The sequence below is a fragment of the Sinohyriopsis cumingii genome, unplaced genomic scaffold (genome assembly GCF_028554795.1).
Source record: "Sinohyriopsis cumingii isolate HCF-2022 unplaced genomic scaffold, ASM2855479v2 utg000695l, whole genome shotgun sequence".
NCBI classification, from domain to species: Eukaryota; Metazoa; Mollusca; class Bivalvia; order Unionida; family Unionidae; genus Sinohyriopsis; species Sinohyriopsis cumingii.
This window is the reverse complement of record NW_028315924.1, coordinates 206,279-225,598: the sequence shown is the minus strand read 5'-3', so window position 1 is coordinate 225,598 and position 19,320 is coordinate 206,279. Positions and strand designations below refer to the sequence as shown.

Below are 19,320 nucleotides of genomic sequence, written 5' to 3'. Positions count from 1 at the left end.
GTAAAAAAAAAACGACGACGTCGTTGGGGGTCGTCCAATCGTCATTTGGTTTAATTAACACTTTCTGCGCGTCGATCCCCAGCGTCGTCAGCGTCCGGTAAGCACATCGACGACCGCGTCGATGTCATCGCCCCCCCTGCTGCTAAGTGGTTATTTACAATGATCTTACAAACAGAGTGATCACTAACTCCTCCTCCTGTAGATCAATTAGGTTATTTGACTGATCGGTGAGTTTAAAATTAATTCTCGTTAAAAACCGATCATGGCATCGCATATAGACCGGATTAATCGGATTCTCAACGATTAAAAATCCCGGAGGGGCTGTTGGTGAAAATGAATAAAGGATATATCCCTGTTGAGCTTGATTTGATTGATTGGTATCTACCTGGTAACTCCCTTCGATAACATCACACACTAGATTGATTGCTATCACCGATGCGATATTTACGTTGTATGGAGCAATATGCATACCATCATCCCCGTTATCGTGTCTGAGGATATAAGTTGATGGACTGAGAAAATCATTAAGAGACTTTCTTAGTTCTGGCGCGTTGTATCCTGGAAACTTGAAATCGGGTAAATCGGCTTCTGTGATATTATACCCGGTTAGGAATTTTTGTTTATTATCATCGCTGCTATCGGATATTGTCTTAACGATTCGCTCATTAATATATTCCATGTCTGATATAAGTTGATTTAACACCTCAACGTGTTTTCGTGCTTTTGTTTTCCGTAGCTGTTCTAGTTGTGATTGGTAATTACGATTAATCTCGGCAAACGCACCAGTGATATCATCTAAACGAACTGTGACCTTGGCTGACAATTCAGGAGTTTTCTTATACGGAAAAAACCATTGCATGGTATTCCTGTCTTGAAATATAAACTCGCTGGGTAATAACGTGTTTCTTATAATAGACAAATCATTCAGATAACTGGGATTAATCTCATGATACGATTGCACATTTGTGTGCAAATCCGCGGGTGGATTCTTAGGCCATCCTAGTATGGTTCTTATTGAACTGTTATAAATATCAACCATATACCCCGGTGTGCTTATTTCAATCGTCGATGATAACGTCGGTTCATGAACCGTAATAGCGATTTTTGATTCCTTTCCTGTGATCGATTTTATTCTGCGTTGAAATTCTTTATTGATTTGCTCTATTTGGTATGACCCAGTTGGTATTGTAACCTCCTCCCAGTCTGGGGTCCCATCGGGTTTATTTTTCCGTGCAAAAACCAGCGAGTTATTAGGTTGTTGTCCGTTAAATGCGTCCGCTCGAATATTAGGCCAACTGTGATATACTCGCAATTTTGCCAGCGCTATTTCCTTCACTGGAACCGGCGACGGGAAGTTCACACTGAATTCGGGTTTCGTTGACGTTATTGATATCATATTTGTTTGTACCGGAGTGGTGTTCTCCGCGATCCGCTGAAGTAATTGAAACCCTTCGGGGTTCAGCGACATTATTATTATTTGTTGTCTTTAGTGTCTAATTTCAACAACCAGGTGGTTCCGGCTTCCAGTTGAAAATCCTCGATTTTTGACATCGCGGAGCTATACAACTGGACCATCGTGGAGAATTCAACATCGGATACGAACAAATTATCAATTGACAACGAGATCAACCCGGATAATTTCGAGTACGCGTCGGATACTATTTGATGTTTTACTGTATACTCGTTGAGTTTTTTCTGAAAACACGATGATATCTTCCTAGTGATTGCGTTGGCGACTCCAGCAACTGTTGTCATCGCGGAGACAGCGATTGGAACAGCGATCGGGGCTATCGTGGTCACCGTGGATAAAATAACACCGGTACCGGCCACTATACCCGACACCGAGTACACGACCGCGTCGATGGCGGTTATTTTTCGGCGGTATTTTTTTATTTTTGCACGGTATTGTTCGGAAAGCGTTTTCAAGTTCGCGGAGAATTCTTTTGCGGTATCGAATCGATATTGATGTGACGTCGGTGATACCTCTGATTCAATTTCCTTGGTGGTCATTTTTATTTTAAAAGAACTAGTGTTTTTAATTACTTAGATTCGCTACAAATTCCACATACCATGTAATGTTTGCCCCGGCTAGATTTCTATCAACGGCATAAATTGTAAACTTTTCAGTTGCGTTCTTGTCTATAATTGTTGATATTGTATTGTTAAACCCGGATGAACTCGACGATAATATATTAAACTGCATCATTGAAATCAGTGTCAATCGATAAATGCCCTTAACAGTTGCGGTGATATTTACTGTATTCTGTGTAGGAGTCCAATCGAATGATCCATGCCGAATTGTGTATACTGTGTTGATGATGTTCTCATGAGGGATTTTTATTTTTTCAAATTGCTCTGCTACTCTCGGTAGCCCGTCTTTAATCGCTTCAACATCAGTTCTGATTATTCCTACTTCCTGCCAATGCGCGTCTATATTATTCTTGTTCGCTGCAACATTAGTTTTGATTGTTTCTATTTCCCGTGTATTCTCGGTCATACTTTTTTTGTTTGCTGCAACATCAAGTTTGATTGTTCCTATTTCATATGTATGCACGTCTATACCTTTTTTGTTCGCTGCAACATCAGTTTTGATTAATCCTATTCCCCGCCAATACGCGTCTACATTTTTTTTGTTCGCTTCGACATCAGTTTTGATTGTTCCTATTTCCTGTGTATGCGCGTCCACACCCTTTTTGTTCGCTTCAATATCAGTTTTGATTGTTCCTATTTCCTGTGTATGCGCGTCCATATTATTTATGATCGTTGTAACATCAGTTTTGATTGTTTCTATTTTCCGTCCATGCGAGTCTACATTATTTATGATCGTTGCAACATTAGCGCCGATTATTTCTATTTCCCGTTCATGCGCGTCTACACTCCTTTTGTTTGTTGCAACATCAGTTTTGATTGTTTTTATTTTCTGTCCATACGCAGTGATATCATTTATAGTTATTGTAATCTCATCCGGCTTGGTATTTTTTTTACCAAAGAATTTATCAAAGTTGTCATCGATCCTGTTAACATTTTTTCGCAACGGGGGTAAATTGGCCGACATCTCCATAAGATCCGAAATAGCATTTTTTATTATTACAAGATTTGGTTCGTCTGCCGTCGGGGGTCCCCGAAAAAAACTATTGACAATGTCTCGCATTTCGCTGACGTGCGTTATCATCGACCTGAACTGTTCTCCATGAAAGTTAAATTCACCATGTAAACCCTTTAACGAATTTGACATGGTTATATAATTGTCGCCAAGTGTACTTATTTTTCCATTTATTGTCAAGATGGATTCACCCGGTTTGAGTCGTCCGTCGCCGGTATACAACGCGATAGTGCCCTCGGCGGCATCACGCTGTCGTATTAAAAAGTCATTCAGCGACACATTACTGGATTTCAATTTACCCTGGCGGTCTTGAAATACAACTATTTCATCTGGGTCAACACTGGTTAAGTTCAACGTATCAGCGATTTCATCCTCAATTAGTTTTTTTATGTCATCGGTGGCGGGCGTTTCCGTGGGCTTTTTCAGCGCCGAAACCGGTCGTCCCCAGATATCAATCATCGTTATTGTAAAAAAAACCAGCGTTTCTAATTAACCCGCCGGGCCTCTACGACCCCACTAGTATATTCGTTTACAACCATATGAGGTGGTTTTCGCGATGATGAAATCACCGCGAGTACGTTCAATACCTCACGGCCACATATCGGCGGGTCACTCAATTGCTGTGTTGGCAGCGTGGAATAAAAAACCCGGGCTGAACACGCCCGGGCTGAACACGCCCGGATATACCGCATAAACTCTTTCGGCGGAGCTAACCCGTATGAATCAAAATAGACGATCGCACGCGGATCAATCGCGTATGCAACCCAATGAGTTCCCGCTCCGGAGGACCCATCGAGGTTAATTATACCGGTTTCAATATTCCTTGGTTTTGTCGGTAATTGATCCCTCATAAAAACACCTCTGAAGTTTTTTATCGCTAACGCGTTTGCGGCGTCTATTAAATCAAAATTAGACATTGGAGTTAATAAACGGTTCCCGGTAGTCTTAGACCCTTTCCCGAGTACCATGAATACGGGGTTCCCGGTAGTCTTAGACCCTTTCCGGCCACGGGTCGTTTTTTTTTGTAGCCTTTCCCGGTTGCCTTTTTCAATGCCATCCCCGCCGCGGTACCAACGGCTCCTAACGCCACCGCCTTAGCCACTGCTGGTGCGGCCGCGGCAATCAATGCCGGAATCGCAGCTAACAGCGGAAATATCCCACCGGTCTTTTCCATGTTTTTAATTGCTGCGGCTGAAAAATCTATTTGAACACCCTTTTTATTCTTCATCGCATCATTGAAATGTTTTATTTGACGCGCCGTCAACGATATCTTATGATTACCACCCGCCATCTGTGACGGCTTCAGCGTTATTGTGATCCCGCATTGTTTAGCCGACTTTGATCGTAATTTCTTGACTTGACCATCAGTCAACTCTACATTGACGACACTATACGACATTTTATTGTAAACGCGTTTTGTGCTTTCAATTACATGTTTTCCACTGGCGCATCAACGATTCTCATTCGTCCACCAACACCTTCTAGCAGCATTGATTTATCGCTGAGAATGACAGCGACCGCTCTGTAATTAACACCAGCTGGGGCTATACGAGCTCGGAAGTGTATATCAACGACGGATTGTCTCGTTAAATCAAGATGTTCCAACGAAAAGTAATAAATCGGATACAGGTTTTTAAAATCAAGTTGTGATATTTGCAAACCAGTGTCGACGTTTTGATCACGACCCATATATGACAGCAATCGATGATACACACGTGCGACATGGTTGTCACCGTAATTAAGCTGTATATCCTCGGATGGTTCCTGTTGTCCGTTTATTCTCAGCGAAACCTCCATGACTCCTAATCGATCAAATATCATATGGCTGCGTTCTTGATTACCCAATCGTTCCCTATTCTGTAGCGCTATGAATATATGACGCGGGGCTGAAACACCCTGTTTTGATGCTAGGTGCCATGTAAACGTATCGGCGACGTTATCCTCTTTAGCATCAGTTGTTACCGCTAGCCAACTCAACAACGATTTCCCTCCCTGTTCCATAAATGCTAACAATCGTGCTTCCGTGGTAACTGATGGAGTCAGCACCGGCATCCACAATGCCATTTTAGTTAAAATGACTTTACCGGCAGCGACGCCAGCAGCACGCCATATTGCATTGTTATCATCACCCCTTCGCGTCAGCGCGATTGTATGCTTAGCCCCATAGATAACCTTCCTGACATTTCTGCAGAATCCAAATATGTGATGGAGTGGAATCGCGCATGAAAACTTTCGGCGTGGTCCTTGCAACATTCCTACTCGTGTTGCGAATCCTAGATTGAAATCATTGTTGGTGCTTTTTATAACAGTGAAATTGTCACCTGGTTTTGCTCTGCGGTCTGGGTTAGCTGCTTCATCCTGGTCAGCTGCGGTATTTCGTGGTGTCAGCACGTTGATGTACTGAATGTGATCAGCATTATCGGCGGCGTCCTTCGCAAACATCATAGATGGGCCCGCCGATCTTGTATAATCATCCGAGTATCTCGCCAACCCAATTATCGTCGTTGCAACATCAACCTCGCGTTCTATTGATTCAATTTCTCGCCCGTCAATAAGATATCTGGCACTCTCAAATAACGCCATGATACCGTTGTTGACGAAACCAACTCGAACACGATGGTCATCTGCGTACGGTGCATTATCGGCAGCATTTGTCACGAGTTCTCCCTCAATTTCGATAAACGCTTCACACGGCAGAAAGTATTTACTGGTATCTTGGACTTGAAGTTCAATTCGCGATCGTAGGTCGGGTTGCGCTGCATAATAAGAATAATATTGATAATCACGGACAGAATCATCCCTGCGCACTGGGGCGTCCATATCAAACGCGGGATCAGCGGTACGCGCAAACATTCTATTATTTATCATGTTGATGTTTTCAATTGCGATTTTTTCGTCGTAGACCACTTCCCGCTATCGCGTTCATGAGCGCGTTGGTTGCCGCATCGGCGGATGGTGAAGTCGCCAACGACGGAGTCGTCGCCAACGACTGAGTCGTCGCCAACGACTCTAATTTTTCTTCCACGGCGTTATTTATTACTTTACTGACATTTGCAGGCATCACTGTCGTTGATGGCATTACCGGTGGTTTCTGTTTTTTTCTCCTGAATTTCACCAACGACATTAGTTTGTCCCGCGCGGCTGAAAGCGCCTTTCCGTCAACATCTCCAATAGCACTAATTCCCTTATCACGAATAACATCAATAGCCTTCATTCCTAATTGTTTGGCTAACGGCGCTACTTTTGGAGCCATTCTTGTAAATAACCCCGCAATGGTGCTACCGAGACCATCTCCATAGTACGCGCGGTAAACAGGCAATCGCGAGTTTACCACGTAGACGAGTACTGGTTTATCATGGTTGTAGTGTATGATCATCCTTATTAAAAACACCAGTTTTCCAATTAATCATCCACGAGTTCGTCTATGAGCGTTCGATATACATTAATGTCCATAATACCGCCTGCAAATAACCGCTTGCAAATATCAGCGGCCTCATTGATTATTTCCGTAGAGTTATTTCCGGCTCGTTTTCCTCCAATTAGTACTTCCAGCCGTGATATATCACTGAGAACACTATTAGGGCAGGTAACGCCGTAGGATTCTTTACCAACAGGGTATCCTTTTCCTTTTTTTGGTGTTCTACTCTTAACTTTCTCGAGGAATTTATCGTAATCGGGATCACCACGATGTGGTAATGCTTCTCTATGTTTACTCGCTAAATACACTATTCTTGCCCAGTTCTCCGTCGAGGTTATTTTTTTCTTGTAACCTTCATTGATATACTCATCTCGAATGCTCTTAGTTGATGTTGTAGCAACAAAATTAACTAATTCTTCATCGTCGTCGATGTCTCTAATTTGATCTATTGCGGACTTTTTAAGAACATTACGGGGTATATTTCCCTCTTTCTTTTTTTCTTTCGATGTTTCTTCGGGTGTTTCTTCGGGTATTTCTTCTTCTGGTTCTTTCGCAGTAGCACCTAATTCTTCCTCGTCGGCCATTGTAACATAAGGTTCTTGTGGTTCGGTTATAGCGAGTGGTGGTGGCCTCCGTGTTGTAGCAGCCGCTATTTTTGCAGGGAGTGTTTCTAAAGACCTTTTTGTTTGTTTTGTCTCTGCCGCTATCTTTTCAAGCGCACCAAGAACGGGTACAGTTGCCGCTGTAACATCCTTAGTCGCTTTAGTTACCGGGGCAAAGAGTTGTTCGCTTCCAACAGTAAAATCGGTTTGCATTTGTTGTCGCGTTTGAAGTTGTTCTCGGACCCTGTCTCGTAACGGTATAAACTTTTTAAGCGCTGCTAGCCGCTCTCTGGCTAGCCGAGTAGTAAGTGATTCACCTACCATTATTGTAAATTGATCCGCAATTTTCTAATTTTCCGCCGAGTGTACCATCGGGGGCTCCACGGAGTTTTCGTCTATAATCCTTCTAATGTTTTTGATCTTACTAGAAATCTCCCGGCGTCGTTCATAAACACGTCCGAGTTTTTTTCGTATTATTTCAACGGCAGTGAATAGTCCAATGAATGCATTTGCGTCATTGTGGTACAGGTTCTCATTAATCGTATGTTGTAATCGTTTTATAAAAAAGTACTCGCGGGCCAGGGTAAAACGCCCCCGTTTCGACTGTTCGTTAATAATCTCATAATCGGATAATATTTTTTCACTGTCGAGACCATCAGATAATTCAATTCCTTGATTTTTTAATTTTGAAATCTCAGTTAATATATTATTGATGTCTTCGATATTCATTATTCTTATAAAACATCTTATTTCTAATATCAAAAATTTTAATAAAATTTAATAAAATTATTGGGGGTCATTTTTGACCCCGTTTTTTGTATGGACAGTACAATGCCGTAAATCTCCACTCGAGTGTTGTGGCAGATTACAGGCATACATGGACAGGACAATGCCGTAAATCTCCACTCGAGTGTTGTGGCAGATTACAGGCATATACATATACTTAATTAAGGACATTCACATCTTGGAACCCCAAAGCATACATCTCCGGGAGGGAGGCCTAGGGTGACAAACGTCATCGTAGACCGCCCAGAAGATATGCTTGGGGGACATCACTACATGTACTTAATTAAGGATGAAATGATTGATGGATGATGGGACGGCACAAGACAGCACAAACATAAAACGGCGGGGCGGAACTCTACGGCCAATTCAACCAATCAAAAGCAACCCAATTAAATTAACCCGGTTGCATGATTGTGAACAAAAGACAACCACACGCCCGGGTCAAGAGCGTGGGTTAGTTTTGATTAGTTGAATTGGCTTTCGAAAGCCCCAGGCTTATAACGAGTCATCTTGTATATAAAGTGACTAATACAGCGGCGTCAGTCACAAGGTGTGTGTTAATTTGAATTCCCTTGAATCGTTAAACCCTTAAATACTTATTAATGGTGTTTCACGGCATTTAAATGAAACCAAATATTTGAATAAAACATTAAAAAAAAGAATACAGCTGTTAGATAATAGCGTGTATTTCATTAGTTTTCATCGTAAAATGATTAATTAATCGCAACATTAATTGGACTTCAAGGGACATAACTCTTGTCATGCGACGCTATCACAAAACGAGTTATCTCCCTTTGATGTTATATATGAAAATCGAATTCTATGACCCGTCTTTTTTGAGATCGCTGTTTGATATATTCGTTCTGCAACAAATTGTATTGAGGCGATACAAATGTCAAAATATTTTCCTGCCTCATTCATGGAGTGAAATATTTTTTCCTCGTAAGTTGTTGTATCAAATGACTTTACGGGTTTTGCTTTCTTTGAGTATTTACCAGTTTGGCCTTTTTTGCTATTTTCACTCTGAGAGATGGCTTGCAGATTACACAGTCTGTTATTTTGATAATTAGAATCAATGTGATCAATAACGAGAGTATCTTTGATCAATCCGTGGAAACATTCATAGATGATTCTGTGACAGAGATATTTTTTCCCTCCAGCAGTAAACATTAAATACCCGTGATTGTTTTTCCATCCAACCGGCTTCTTCAGTATGCGGTTTCTAACAATACCGTCGCGAGATGCCTCGTAATTGACGAGCAGGGGGTGCGGCTGAAATTCTTGGTCCATTTGTATAATAATACTACTTGTCTAATTTATTATTTGGTTTAATTATGAATCTTTCAACGTAGTCTTGGGGGGTTTTGATGACGGAGTCAGCGGTGGGGTCAATGACGGCGTTTTTAATTCGTTTGTCATAATAGCGTTTTAGTTCCCTGTATCGCTTTTCGCCACAATTAATACACAACTGGGATTTTCCTCTTACACCGACGTGGCAAACCAAGCACGGTAGGGGGCCAAGAGAACCATTACGAACGCTTTGTAAATGATACCCGCAGAATTCACCTCTACATGATTTATTGCACGGGGTTATCGACCCAATCATCAACCATTTGCAGTGATTCATTATACTATATTCTTTCATTTAAATACTTGTTTTAATTATATGGATGAGTTCGAGAGATTAGCAGTAATTAAACCCTGGAAAAATATTAAGTTCAATCTCGATAGAGTCCTCAAGGACACACCAAAAGCATTAATAAACGATAGAATCCTGTTGAATAAAATACGCGATTGTATCGATGAATTCAAACGTGATGGTGCATCTCATAGTTGGTCAACATTTCGAATTGATGGCGTTGTTGATGCTACCATGAACGACAACCGCGCAGCAACGATAATATCACAACTTGACGGTAAAAGGTATTTCTTCAGAGTAAAATTCATTGTCCGGGTGGAATCAGGCGATTGGATCATACGTGATAAATTTGAACCAGTTCTCAGCGACAAGAAAACAGTCACTGTCAGCCGCGACTCCAAGCCGGTGTTGTTAACCGGAATTGACAGACCATACTATGAACGAGCGTATCCTGAAACAGCAGTTGTTTATGGAATATACCCGTTAAATAAGAAACCTGATATCGGAAAACTGAAACCGATGAAACAGTCAACGGGGATAAATTGTGTAGCAGAACGAATAATAGAACATTTTACAAATGCATGTCGAGGAAACAAATTGACTGATTTACGACGTAGCAAAATCAACCAGTGGGAACTAACCGTAAAAGAGCGTGGAGCGACCATCAGCGACATAGCGAGATTAGAAACGTCGTTGAGATTTCCAATAACCGTTACAACGATAACCGGTGAAGTATTATACGAATCAAAGTACAAATCAAATGGGGCCCCAATCAAAATTATTGATCATAACGAACACGCATGGACGCCCGCGATCACAATATTTCCACGGGATAGAACAGTAAAGTATATCCCGGGGGAATTTTTAGGAGAGGACGGTTTTCTCGCGGAGAGGAAACTATTTGATGCTATTGCTTGCTTGTGTAAAAATGACCCTGTATCAGTGTGGTTACTTCGCAGCACTAAAAACGACATGGATACCTTTGATCAGTTTGTAAGACCAAACGGCGAATTATATCGCACTGAAGCATTTCACAACAGGATGAAAAAAACCGCCATGGAATTTGAAGAGCATGATGAACAATTGCTAACAAATTGTTTTACGATTCCATCGGTTGTAACTCATGTTGCAGCAAGGAAAAATGCGTGGAGACCAACGCGCAAGGAATTTCTACCGGATGTACAATCCAGTTGTTTGGAATACTATCACGGTGGACTATGGAACACTGAATACAACCGCGACGCTATGATTTCGGTTGATATGGTTGCCTGTTATCCAGCGAGTTTTCTCGGGTATGGATCCGCCGCTGAGTATTTCAAACGATTTGGACACCCCAGACATGAAATGACTCGTGTTGCTATTAATGGACCACTGCCTGATTTTGATTTAACCGGATTCGCTCGCATAGTATCATTTGAGTTCGCGGCAGGACTTCATCGCTGTTGCTATATTTGGATCGGTAGACACATGGCTGAAAAGAAGTGGTTGCCAATAGCGCTGCTACGGTATATGATTGATTGTAGCATGCTAGTTTCGTTGATTGTCAGTGACGCGATTATATCATACCGGGCGCAGACTGAAGTCTGGTTACCAGAACCGGAGCGTCTAGATAGCATAATTGACGAGTCCAGAAAACACATTGATGCCGACGAGGAATATATCATCGAATGGTCCAGGAGGATATTTAACCAACGAAACAGAGAGGCAAAAGATCTCGGTAGAAGAATAATTGGTAAGTTTACACAAGGTGGAAAAAACCACGACTACAAACGATATTGCTCACGGCTGATTATAGATGACGCAGAATATGATTTCGTAATCAAGGACGCAGTGGCAAAAAATAGATACGTGAACTGCAAAACAGCTTTCTTGTCCAATGGAACAAGGTTGGGTACAGTTGTTACCTACGGCGATGGAGACAGCCCCGCGTATCCGCATTTGAGGGCGTCTATGCTGGGTTATGCCGCTATCAATTTATTCTCGATGATAAATAGATTCCCCGATACCGCGGTTAGAGTAGCCGTTGATTCGTTTTATGTTGACGTAGCGTATAAGGAAAACGTAGCCGAGTTTACTAGTCCGGACGAGAGTTGGGGTACATGGAGAATTAAAAATGAAATACGACGCGATTATTCCCCGTCAGCAGATGTCACCGTTGAGAACAACTACTTACGCGGTGATAAATTGTCAGAATGGTCTAATGCACCATCGTGTTCTGATCCAATTTGTAGACACAAGACGGTTTATTTAAGCGGCTGTGGCGGGTCAGGAAAGACGACTCGGGCAATTGAATTATTTCGAACGCGGGCAAGTATAATCGTGCTTACACCGACCCATAGACTAGCGCGAGAGATAAAACAACGAAATGTTGACGCCGTTACTTATCACAGCTTTTTTCGATACAGCGGCGGTGAGTGGACTCCTGATCGAATGGGTGAAAAATTTATTCCTGAGGTTATCATCTGGGACGAAATATGTACTGTTTCGTTAGATACTTTACAAATGTTTCTTGAGTGGTTGCTGCGCGCGAATACAGCGGTAATCATGTGTGGGGACCATGGCCAACCACCACCATTTGTCGGCGAGGGTCCACATGAGTGGTTGAGCGGGTTCGTAGACTATTATGAAGAAACCGATACTGATTACCGAGCACTTGATGAACAACTGCGCGAGGTTAAAAAACTAATCAGATTACAGCCGGATAGAGTTCAGTGTGAAATAATCCGCGAGGTGATTCCGGAAACGCCGTTGAATGAATTCTGGGAAACATGGAGACCAAACGATTTGATTGTAGCGAGTAGAAAGATAGTCAGAGACACACTTCAGCGGAAGTTGTTTACGTTGCATAAGGAAAAGTTTCCAACGCGTCCAGTGCCGTTATGTTATAGACCCGCGGACACACGGCGGCAGAACATTGAAGTTGAAATTCCAGCCCCGACAGCGTCGGGGACAAAAAAACAAATTCTCGTGCTGAATGATATTGTGCTCGTTGATATCAGCGTCGTCGAGGACGCGCTACGTGCTGATAAATCCCCGTGGACGCTAGGATACGCAACAACAATACATTCCTCGCAGGGACTAACCATCACGGACACAATTGTTTGGATAGTTGATAATCGCATCGAATGGTCGAATCTAGTCTATCTTGCAGTGTCCAGAGTACGAAGGATAAATCAGCTTCGAAGAATTGTTATTGACGAAGCCACCGACGAAGCCGGCGACAAAGTCACCATCGATGCAAGCGTCATTGATAGAAAACTCTCGGGTTACCGCCAACAGGATAAAAAAAAACAGCGGCGTTTTGATATTGATGCCGAATTAATAATCTCGCTACGACAACAACAGAATAATCACTGCGCGAGTTGCAATTGTATAATGAGTTGGCGTTATTCGGATAAAGACACTCGCCAATTTACCGTGGATAGGATCGATAACAGTCTCGGTCATGTCAAAAACAATGTGAGGTTGACCTGTCTTGAGTGCAATAGACGCAACGGCGCTAGTTAAGACCACGTGGGGGCAATTGAGTATCGTTAGGTATCACTTGTAGTTGCTCGCGTGTAAATCCGCGCTGAGGAGCAGTTGAATCCAGTCTATAGATCGGTGGTCTACCAGTTGATCGTGTTATCGTTGATATGTTATATGTGGTAACACTCCAAATAGGATCAGTAGCTCTTTTTTTACCGCCTTCAAGCTCTCCTGGTTCATACAGATATCTGACAGTGACATCGCCGAGAATCGGCTTGGAAACGCTATCTATTTTTGATCTTCCGGGTATATACTCGTATTTAATCGCGTCGCTGGGCTTCATGTTGATTTCTCGGGTAATCTCGTTATTTAACGCTGCAATTACACCTGGCAACCTTTTAACCCATTCACGAGATCGTTTTTCTTGGATGAATTCCTTCGCGTATTGATATCCAAATAACCGTTCAGCGAGAGTCCGATTGAATCGTTCAACAATTGCCTGATCACGATGTAGCGCAGTATGACCTCGTCGTATCGCGACGCTATGATGTTTCAGCGTTGATAAAACAGCGCCGCGAAATTCATTACCGGGATCAACTTGTAATAGATTTGGCCAGCGCAGAGGGCCTCTTCGATAAATTCTTTCAAACGCAGCGGCTACTTCAGTTGCCGACTTTGTTTTTAACGGCTCCGCTTGTTTGTATCGACTCGCAACATCAACTACGGTTAACGCGTATTTGTAACCGTTGTCATGCGGCAAAAATAGTATATCAGCCTGATGAACTTCATTAGGCACGCCGACATCAAAGCGAGAGAAGTTGATTTGTTTAGGCGGTGGTAGATAAATTTGCCATATAGCCTGTTTGGATAACCAATTAGCCGCAGTGGTCTTTGTTACCTTTGCAGCGCTTGCAAGCTTACCAATTGCGGCCTTCCCCTTCCAGTATCCTCTCGGAGAATAATAGATGGAATCCATCGTTTTTCTTGGATGATTGTTATTAATTACCAGCGCCAATCATTAATTTACCTTTCATAGCCGATTTTACCAACCATGAGGCCAATTTTTCTTTCACGGATTTATCAGGAATAGCATTTAGCGCGTGAATTAATTTTACATCCGCGATATGACGCTGTTGCAGATCGCTACTTTTGTAAGCAACATCATGAGCATGACACGCCTTATCGATAGCGTTTATTGGATACTCACCGGGTCGCGGCTGATTTTGATCATCGAGTCTAATATCTAATCGTGTTCCGGGGCCACAGTAGCTATATCCTGGGAGGTGTTTTTCTCCTGGATACTTTGCCCACGGTGTTCCGGGGAGTTTTGCCAATTTGGCTGCAATATCACCTCCTCGCTTTTTTTTAAAACATCCCCGGGTTTAATAGAAATAAATCTAAATTTCTTTGTACCGCATTGTACACACTTACCAGTAAGCGCCGATCTGTTATTTCTTGTTGTAGCGGTTGTCATATCATTTGTGCCAGTACGCACTCTACACTTCACACAATATAGATCCATAATTTATGTATAGAAATATGAATATAATTGATTTTTCGGCGACTAAAACAAGAGAACCAGTTAAGCATGTTGCAGCGTTACCAAACTCGATCCGGATGATTATCATCGGACCATCTGGATCCGGCAAGACGCAATTGTTACTCAATTTAATAATGAGATGGATGAAGTGGGATAAGTTGTATTTGGTTGCTCCTAGCGTAGATGATCAACGATGCTACGAGGTGTTGAAAGATTTCAACGAGAATGCATCAATAGAAGCAAACTAATGCATGACATCCAAGCAAACCTAACAACCTGCTTACCTCCTACAGCAGAACAACTCGATAACTGCCTGCGTTCATTGCTTGACAAACATGCCCCAGCTACCAAGTGCAGAGTATCAATTCAAAAGTGTTCTCCATGGTATAGCAATGTTAGGGACCAGCTTTGCACTGCTGAAAGAGACCACCGTAGAGCTGAGAGGCTTTGGCTTTCCACCAGACTCACTATTCATAAGCAAATCTATGAAGCCGCCAAGAAGAATGTCACAAATATAGTCCATGCAGTGAAGTCAGCCCACTACACTACTAAGATCATGGAAAGTTTCAGCTGCAAAGAGCTCTTTAAGATTACTAACAAGCTAATGTCAAGGAACAAATGTACACCACTTCCAACTACCTCTCCAGTCGACCTTCCGGACATGTTTGCAAATTTCTTTAGTGACAAAGTACAAACCATTAGAAATAAGCTTGACACCACAATTTCAACTGACTTGTCATCACCATACAATTGGGACACAGAATTTGAGTGGCAACCATTAGCAGCATTTGAACCTGTCTCTATGGATTTTGTACGTACAATCCTGATGAAGAGTGCACCAAAGTCATGTGAACTTGATCCAATTCCAACATCACTGCTGCTTGAGTGCTTTGATCTAGTATTGCCTTCACTAACTGATGTTATTAATATCTCTCTCTCGTCAGGGGAATTCCCATCATTTTTCAAAACTGCCATTGTAAAGCCTTTCCTGAAGAAACCAACAATGATTTAAAGAACTATTGCCCAGTTTCTAATCTCCCATTCAAAAAAAAATTCTTAGGAAAGGTTGTTCTATTCCAGCTTGTATCTCATTTGAATTCAAACAGTCTTTTTAGCAATGTACAATCTGCATATTGCTTTTGCCACAGTACTGAAACTACTCTTCTAAAAGTAGTTAATGACATTCTCTCTGCTTTGGATAGCAGAAAGATTACAGTCCTCACCCTCCTTGATTTATCTGCAGCATTTGACACAATAGACCATCATATATTACTTCACCGTCTCCAGCATCTATATGGCATTCATGATAACAGCCTTACTGTGGTTCAAGTCCTACTTGGTCAACAGGACATACAGTGTGTCTGTAAATGGAATACACTCCAGCCCAGTTGATCTATGTTGTGGTGTTCCACAGGGGTCTGTTCTTGAACCTGTTCTCTTCATTCTACACACTCAATCACTCTCAAATGTCATAGATCATCATGTAGTGTCTCACCAATTGTACGCTGATGACACTGAAATATACCAATCTAGCCACCCAACTGAAGCTGATGCTACCATCCAAGGTTTAGAGCGGTGCATTTCTGATTTGAAATCATGGATGACATGTAACAAGCCGCAGATGAATGATGATAAAACTGAGGCCATTCTGATCACAACACAAAGACTTTCTCATTCACATCCTTTACCTCAATCAATAAATATCAGCAACACCAACATTAAATTCACACAATCAGTATGACACCTAGGTGTTACTCTAGGACAGTACTCTCATATTGTACCAACATATCATGAACATATGCAAGGCTGCATATCTTGAGCTGAGACGCATCAGTTCCATTTGCAAATATCTTTCAATTGATGCCAATAAAACACTTGTGTGTTCATTAGGACTTTAAAAACTGGACTATTGTAACTCGACAATTATGTCTGGTTCATCTCAATGACTGCTCCAGAAACTTAAAAAAATTCAAAACGTAGCGGCTCGGAGCATACTTAGAGTACCACGATCAGAGCACACCTCCCCGCTGCTCTATACCTTACACTGGCTATCCATTCAATCCAGAATCAAACACAAAATTTGTTCTCTGTGCTACGTTTCACTGTTGGACTCTAGTCCAACATACCAATCCGACCTCACCCATGTGTACACAACAGCAAGATATTTAGGCTCCTCGTCTGACAATCGTATACTCATTATTCCCACTATGAAAACAAAGTCATATGGACAGCATTCATTTTGCATACCAGGGCCCAGCACCGTGGAATGAATTGCCCACTGAACTTAGACACAGAGACACAGTGATCCAATTCAAGAGTGCTCTCAAAACTCACTCATTTCGACTGCTAGAACAAACTTAAAGACCTAATAATGTTTACTAACTTCAATATCCTCAGCATGCTTTTTATGTTTTCTAATATCATGGTGTTTCTTTCTGTAATCATATCATTATATATGTTTTTTATCTTATAGCTGCTGTCTAATGTTGTAAAGCGCTTAGAGCTTTAAAAGATTAGGCGCTATACAAAGTCCTCATTATTATTATTATTATTATTATTATTATTAATGTGATAATCAAAGACACTAAGCAAATATGGCACTCTAGAGTTATATTAATGTAATAATCCAAAATGCTAAACCAAATATGGCACAATAGTCTTATTAATGTAATAATCAGAGACACTAAGTTAAATATAACACTCCACAGTCATATTAATGTAATAATCAGAGACACTAAGTTAAATATAATACTCCACAGTCATATTAATGTAATAATCAGTTTTAAAAAAAACATTACCATTAAGCGCTTCATACTGACTTGACCCTGTTTTACCTGATTGTAGACCTTCATATTCTGTGGAGTTGGTATCACTTGTGAAGGCAGTGTTGATGTATTCCGGGCTTCTGCTGCCAAGGGCCTAAATGCATAAAGACCAGAATTTGAAAAGGGTCACAAACATTTCTGCTATTAATAAATGAGGAATGAACATATTCTCTGCAGATAAACAAGGTTGTATCTGTTAGATACACTGTAGTTCTATATTTCTTTTTCATATTTACTGGTTTTTTTCTGGCTCACAAAAAAATGAGTAGGTCATTTCTGGGCCACTCAATAAGTAGGTCATTTCTGGGCCACTCAATAAGTAAATAATTTCTGGGCCACTCAATTAGAAAAATATTAAATCTGATGAGTGTATAGAAAGTTGTTTTCTTAACCTCAACTGTTTTTAATTTCTCAATTACTTGATATATTGAGTAAAACTAAAACCCATAGTCCAAAAAAAAAATAATGGCATAGAGTTAAACAGTGATAATCTCAACAGTGTTCAGAGAGGTGATATAAATATTTCATGATTTTAACATATTATCAACCATCTTAGCAGCATGAGATAACATGTTTACAAGTTTAATGGTGCCCAGCATATGAAGTTGCTGTTTTTGAATCAACAATATAACAATATGAATGGCAAATCTGATTACGTTGATATGTTTGAAAAGATGCAAGAAATTTTGCAAATTCCTGAAAATAATAGTGTATATTTTTGAAGATTAAGGAGTTGCTGAATATAATTCTGGTTCATAAAGAACAATAAATAAAAACACTTAAAATATAAATGATTTACATTGCACAGCTGCTAAAAAAATATAAATCTATAGAAACAAATGACACTGAACAAAACTAAAATAAAATATGCATAGGAATGGCAAAATTTGACATAAATCAGAAATCATTCATTATGTTAGAAAGGATCAAGGAAATACTGCAAAGTGCTAAAATAAAAGTTCATTTGTAAATTGAATTCCAAGTCATGTTGACAATGCCTGAAGCCAATTGGTCAAGATAATTCTCTGGATGTTTTATACCATTTTGGCTGAAAAATAACAACACTTTAAAAATGATATTCAATGTACAGTTGCTTTGAAAAAGATAAATTAATTCTGGAAACAAATTAAATTGAGCACACATAAAATAAGTAGGCAAAGTTGAATGATTACTTAAGAGAACAATCTGCTAACACATTACACAAGCAAGCTAGAAAAACAATCATACAGAAAGGTCTCTGTAAGTCATACGAATGACCAATAGCATGCTGACACTGCTGACATGCAAGTATATGAAAATACAATGATGAATAAAATACAATTTTACATTGATATAGGTCTTCTCAAAAAATCTTGGGCTAAAAAGAAATGACACAAATGATGTCTCAGCAAACCTTTCAAAGACATAAGCCTGCCTAGCTACAATTTAATGAGATTTCAACAAAAGAAAATGTATGGCTTTGTTGAGAACATAAACTGCATTTTTCAACCTACTTCAACAAAAGAAATCCTTGTGGAAACATTTAACTGAATCCTAAATACTATATTGTGGAAGTATTTCACTCCAAATGAAACAAAAAATGGACCGGCATATCTCTCTCTCTCTCTCCATTTGTCCAGCTTTTTCCTCTCTCTGAATTTGCATTTCCATTATTTCCTTCTAAAGGTTAAGATTTCTTAATTTCAGTTTTATCTGGGTTTTTGTTTATAGCTATAATCTTTTTAATTTCCTATGAAAACCAGATGCACACTTACCAATCATACCCAAAGCACTATTGTCTAATCTTTCCTTTTCCACCAAATATTTCCTTTTTCTCTTGCTTTGTTAAAAAATGATTTCACTTCAAAAAGATCATTATATCTGGCTATCTCAAGCAACTGGTCCCTTTTCATACACTCTAAACCTTCCTGGGTGGGATTTAAAACAAAGTTCTTGACTT

The 19,320-nt window shown here is 40.6% G+C and overlaps 1 protein-coding gene across 3 annotated transcripts in view; it reads right to left on the bottom strand.

The window, feature by feature from the left end:
- LOC149773274 (sushi, von Willebrand factor type A, EGF and pentraxin domain-containing protein 1-like) overlaps positions 1–19,320 on the bottom strand; it is a 137,777-nt gene that overhangs the window by 5,164 nt on the left and 113,293 nt on the right. For 2 of the 3 annotated variants that reach the window (XM_089946498.1, XM_089946501.1), the window contains exon 26: positions 17,391–17,475. In XM_089946498.1, the coding sequence (XP_089802624.1) occupies positions 17,391–17,475 (85 nt within the window). Of the gene's footprint in view, positions 1–14,808; positions 14,973–17,390; positions 17,476–19,320 lie in introns of those variants that run through there. The other variant, XM_089946499.1, reaches the window with a different exon arrangement.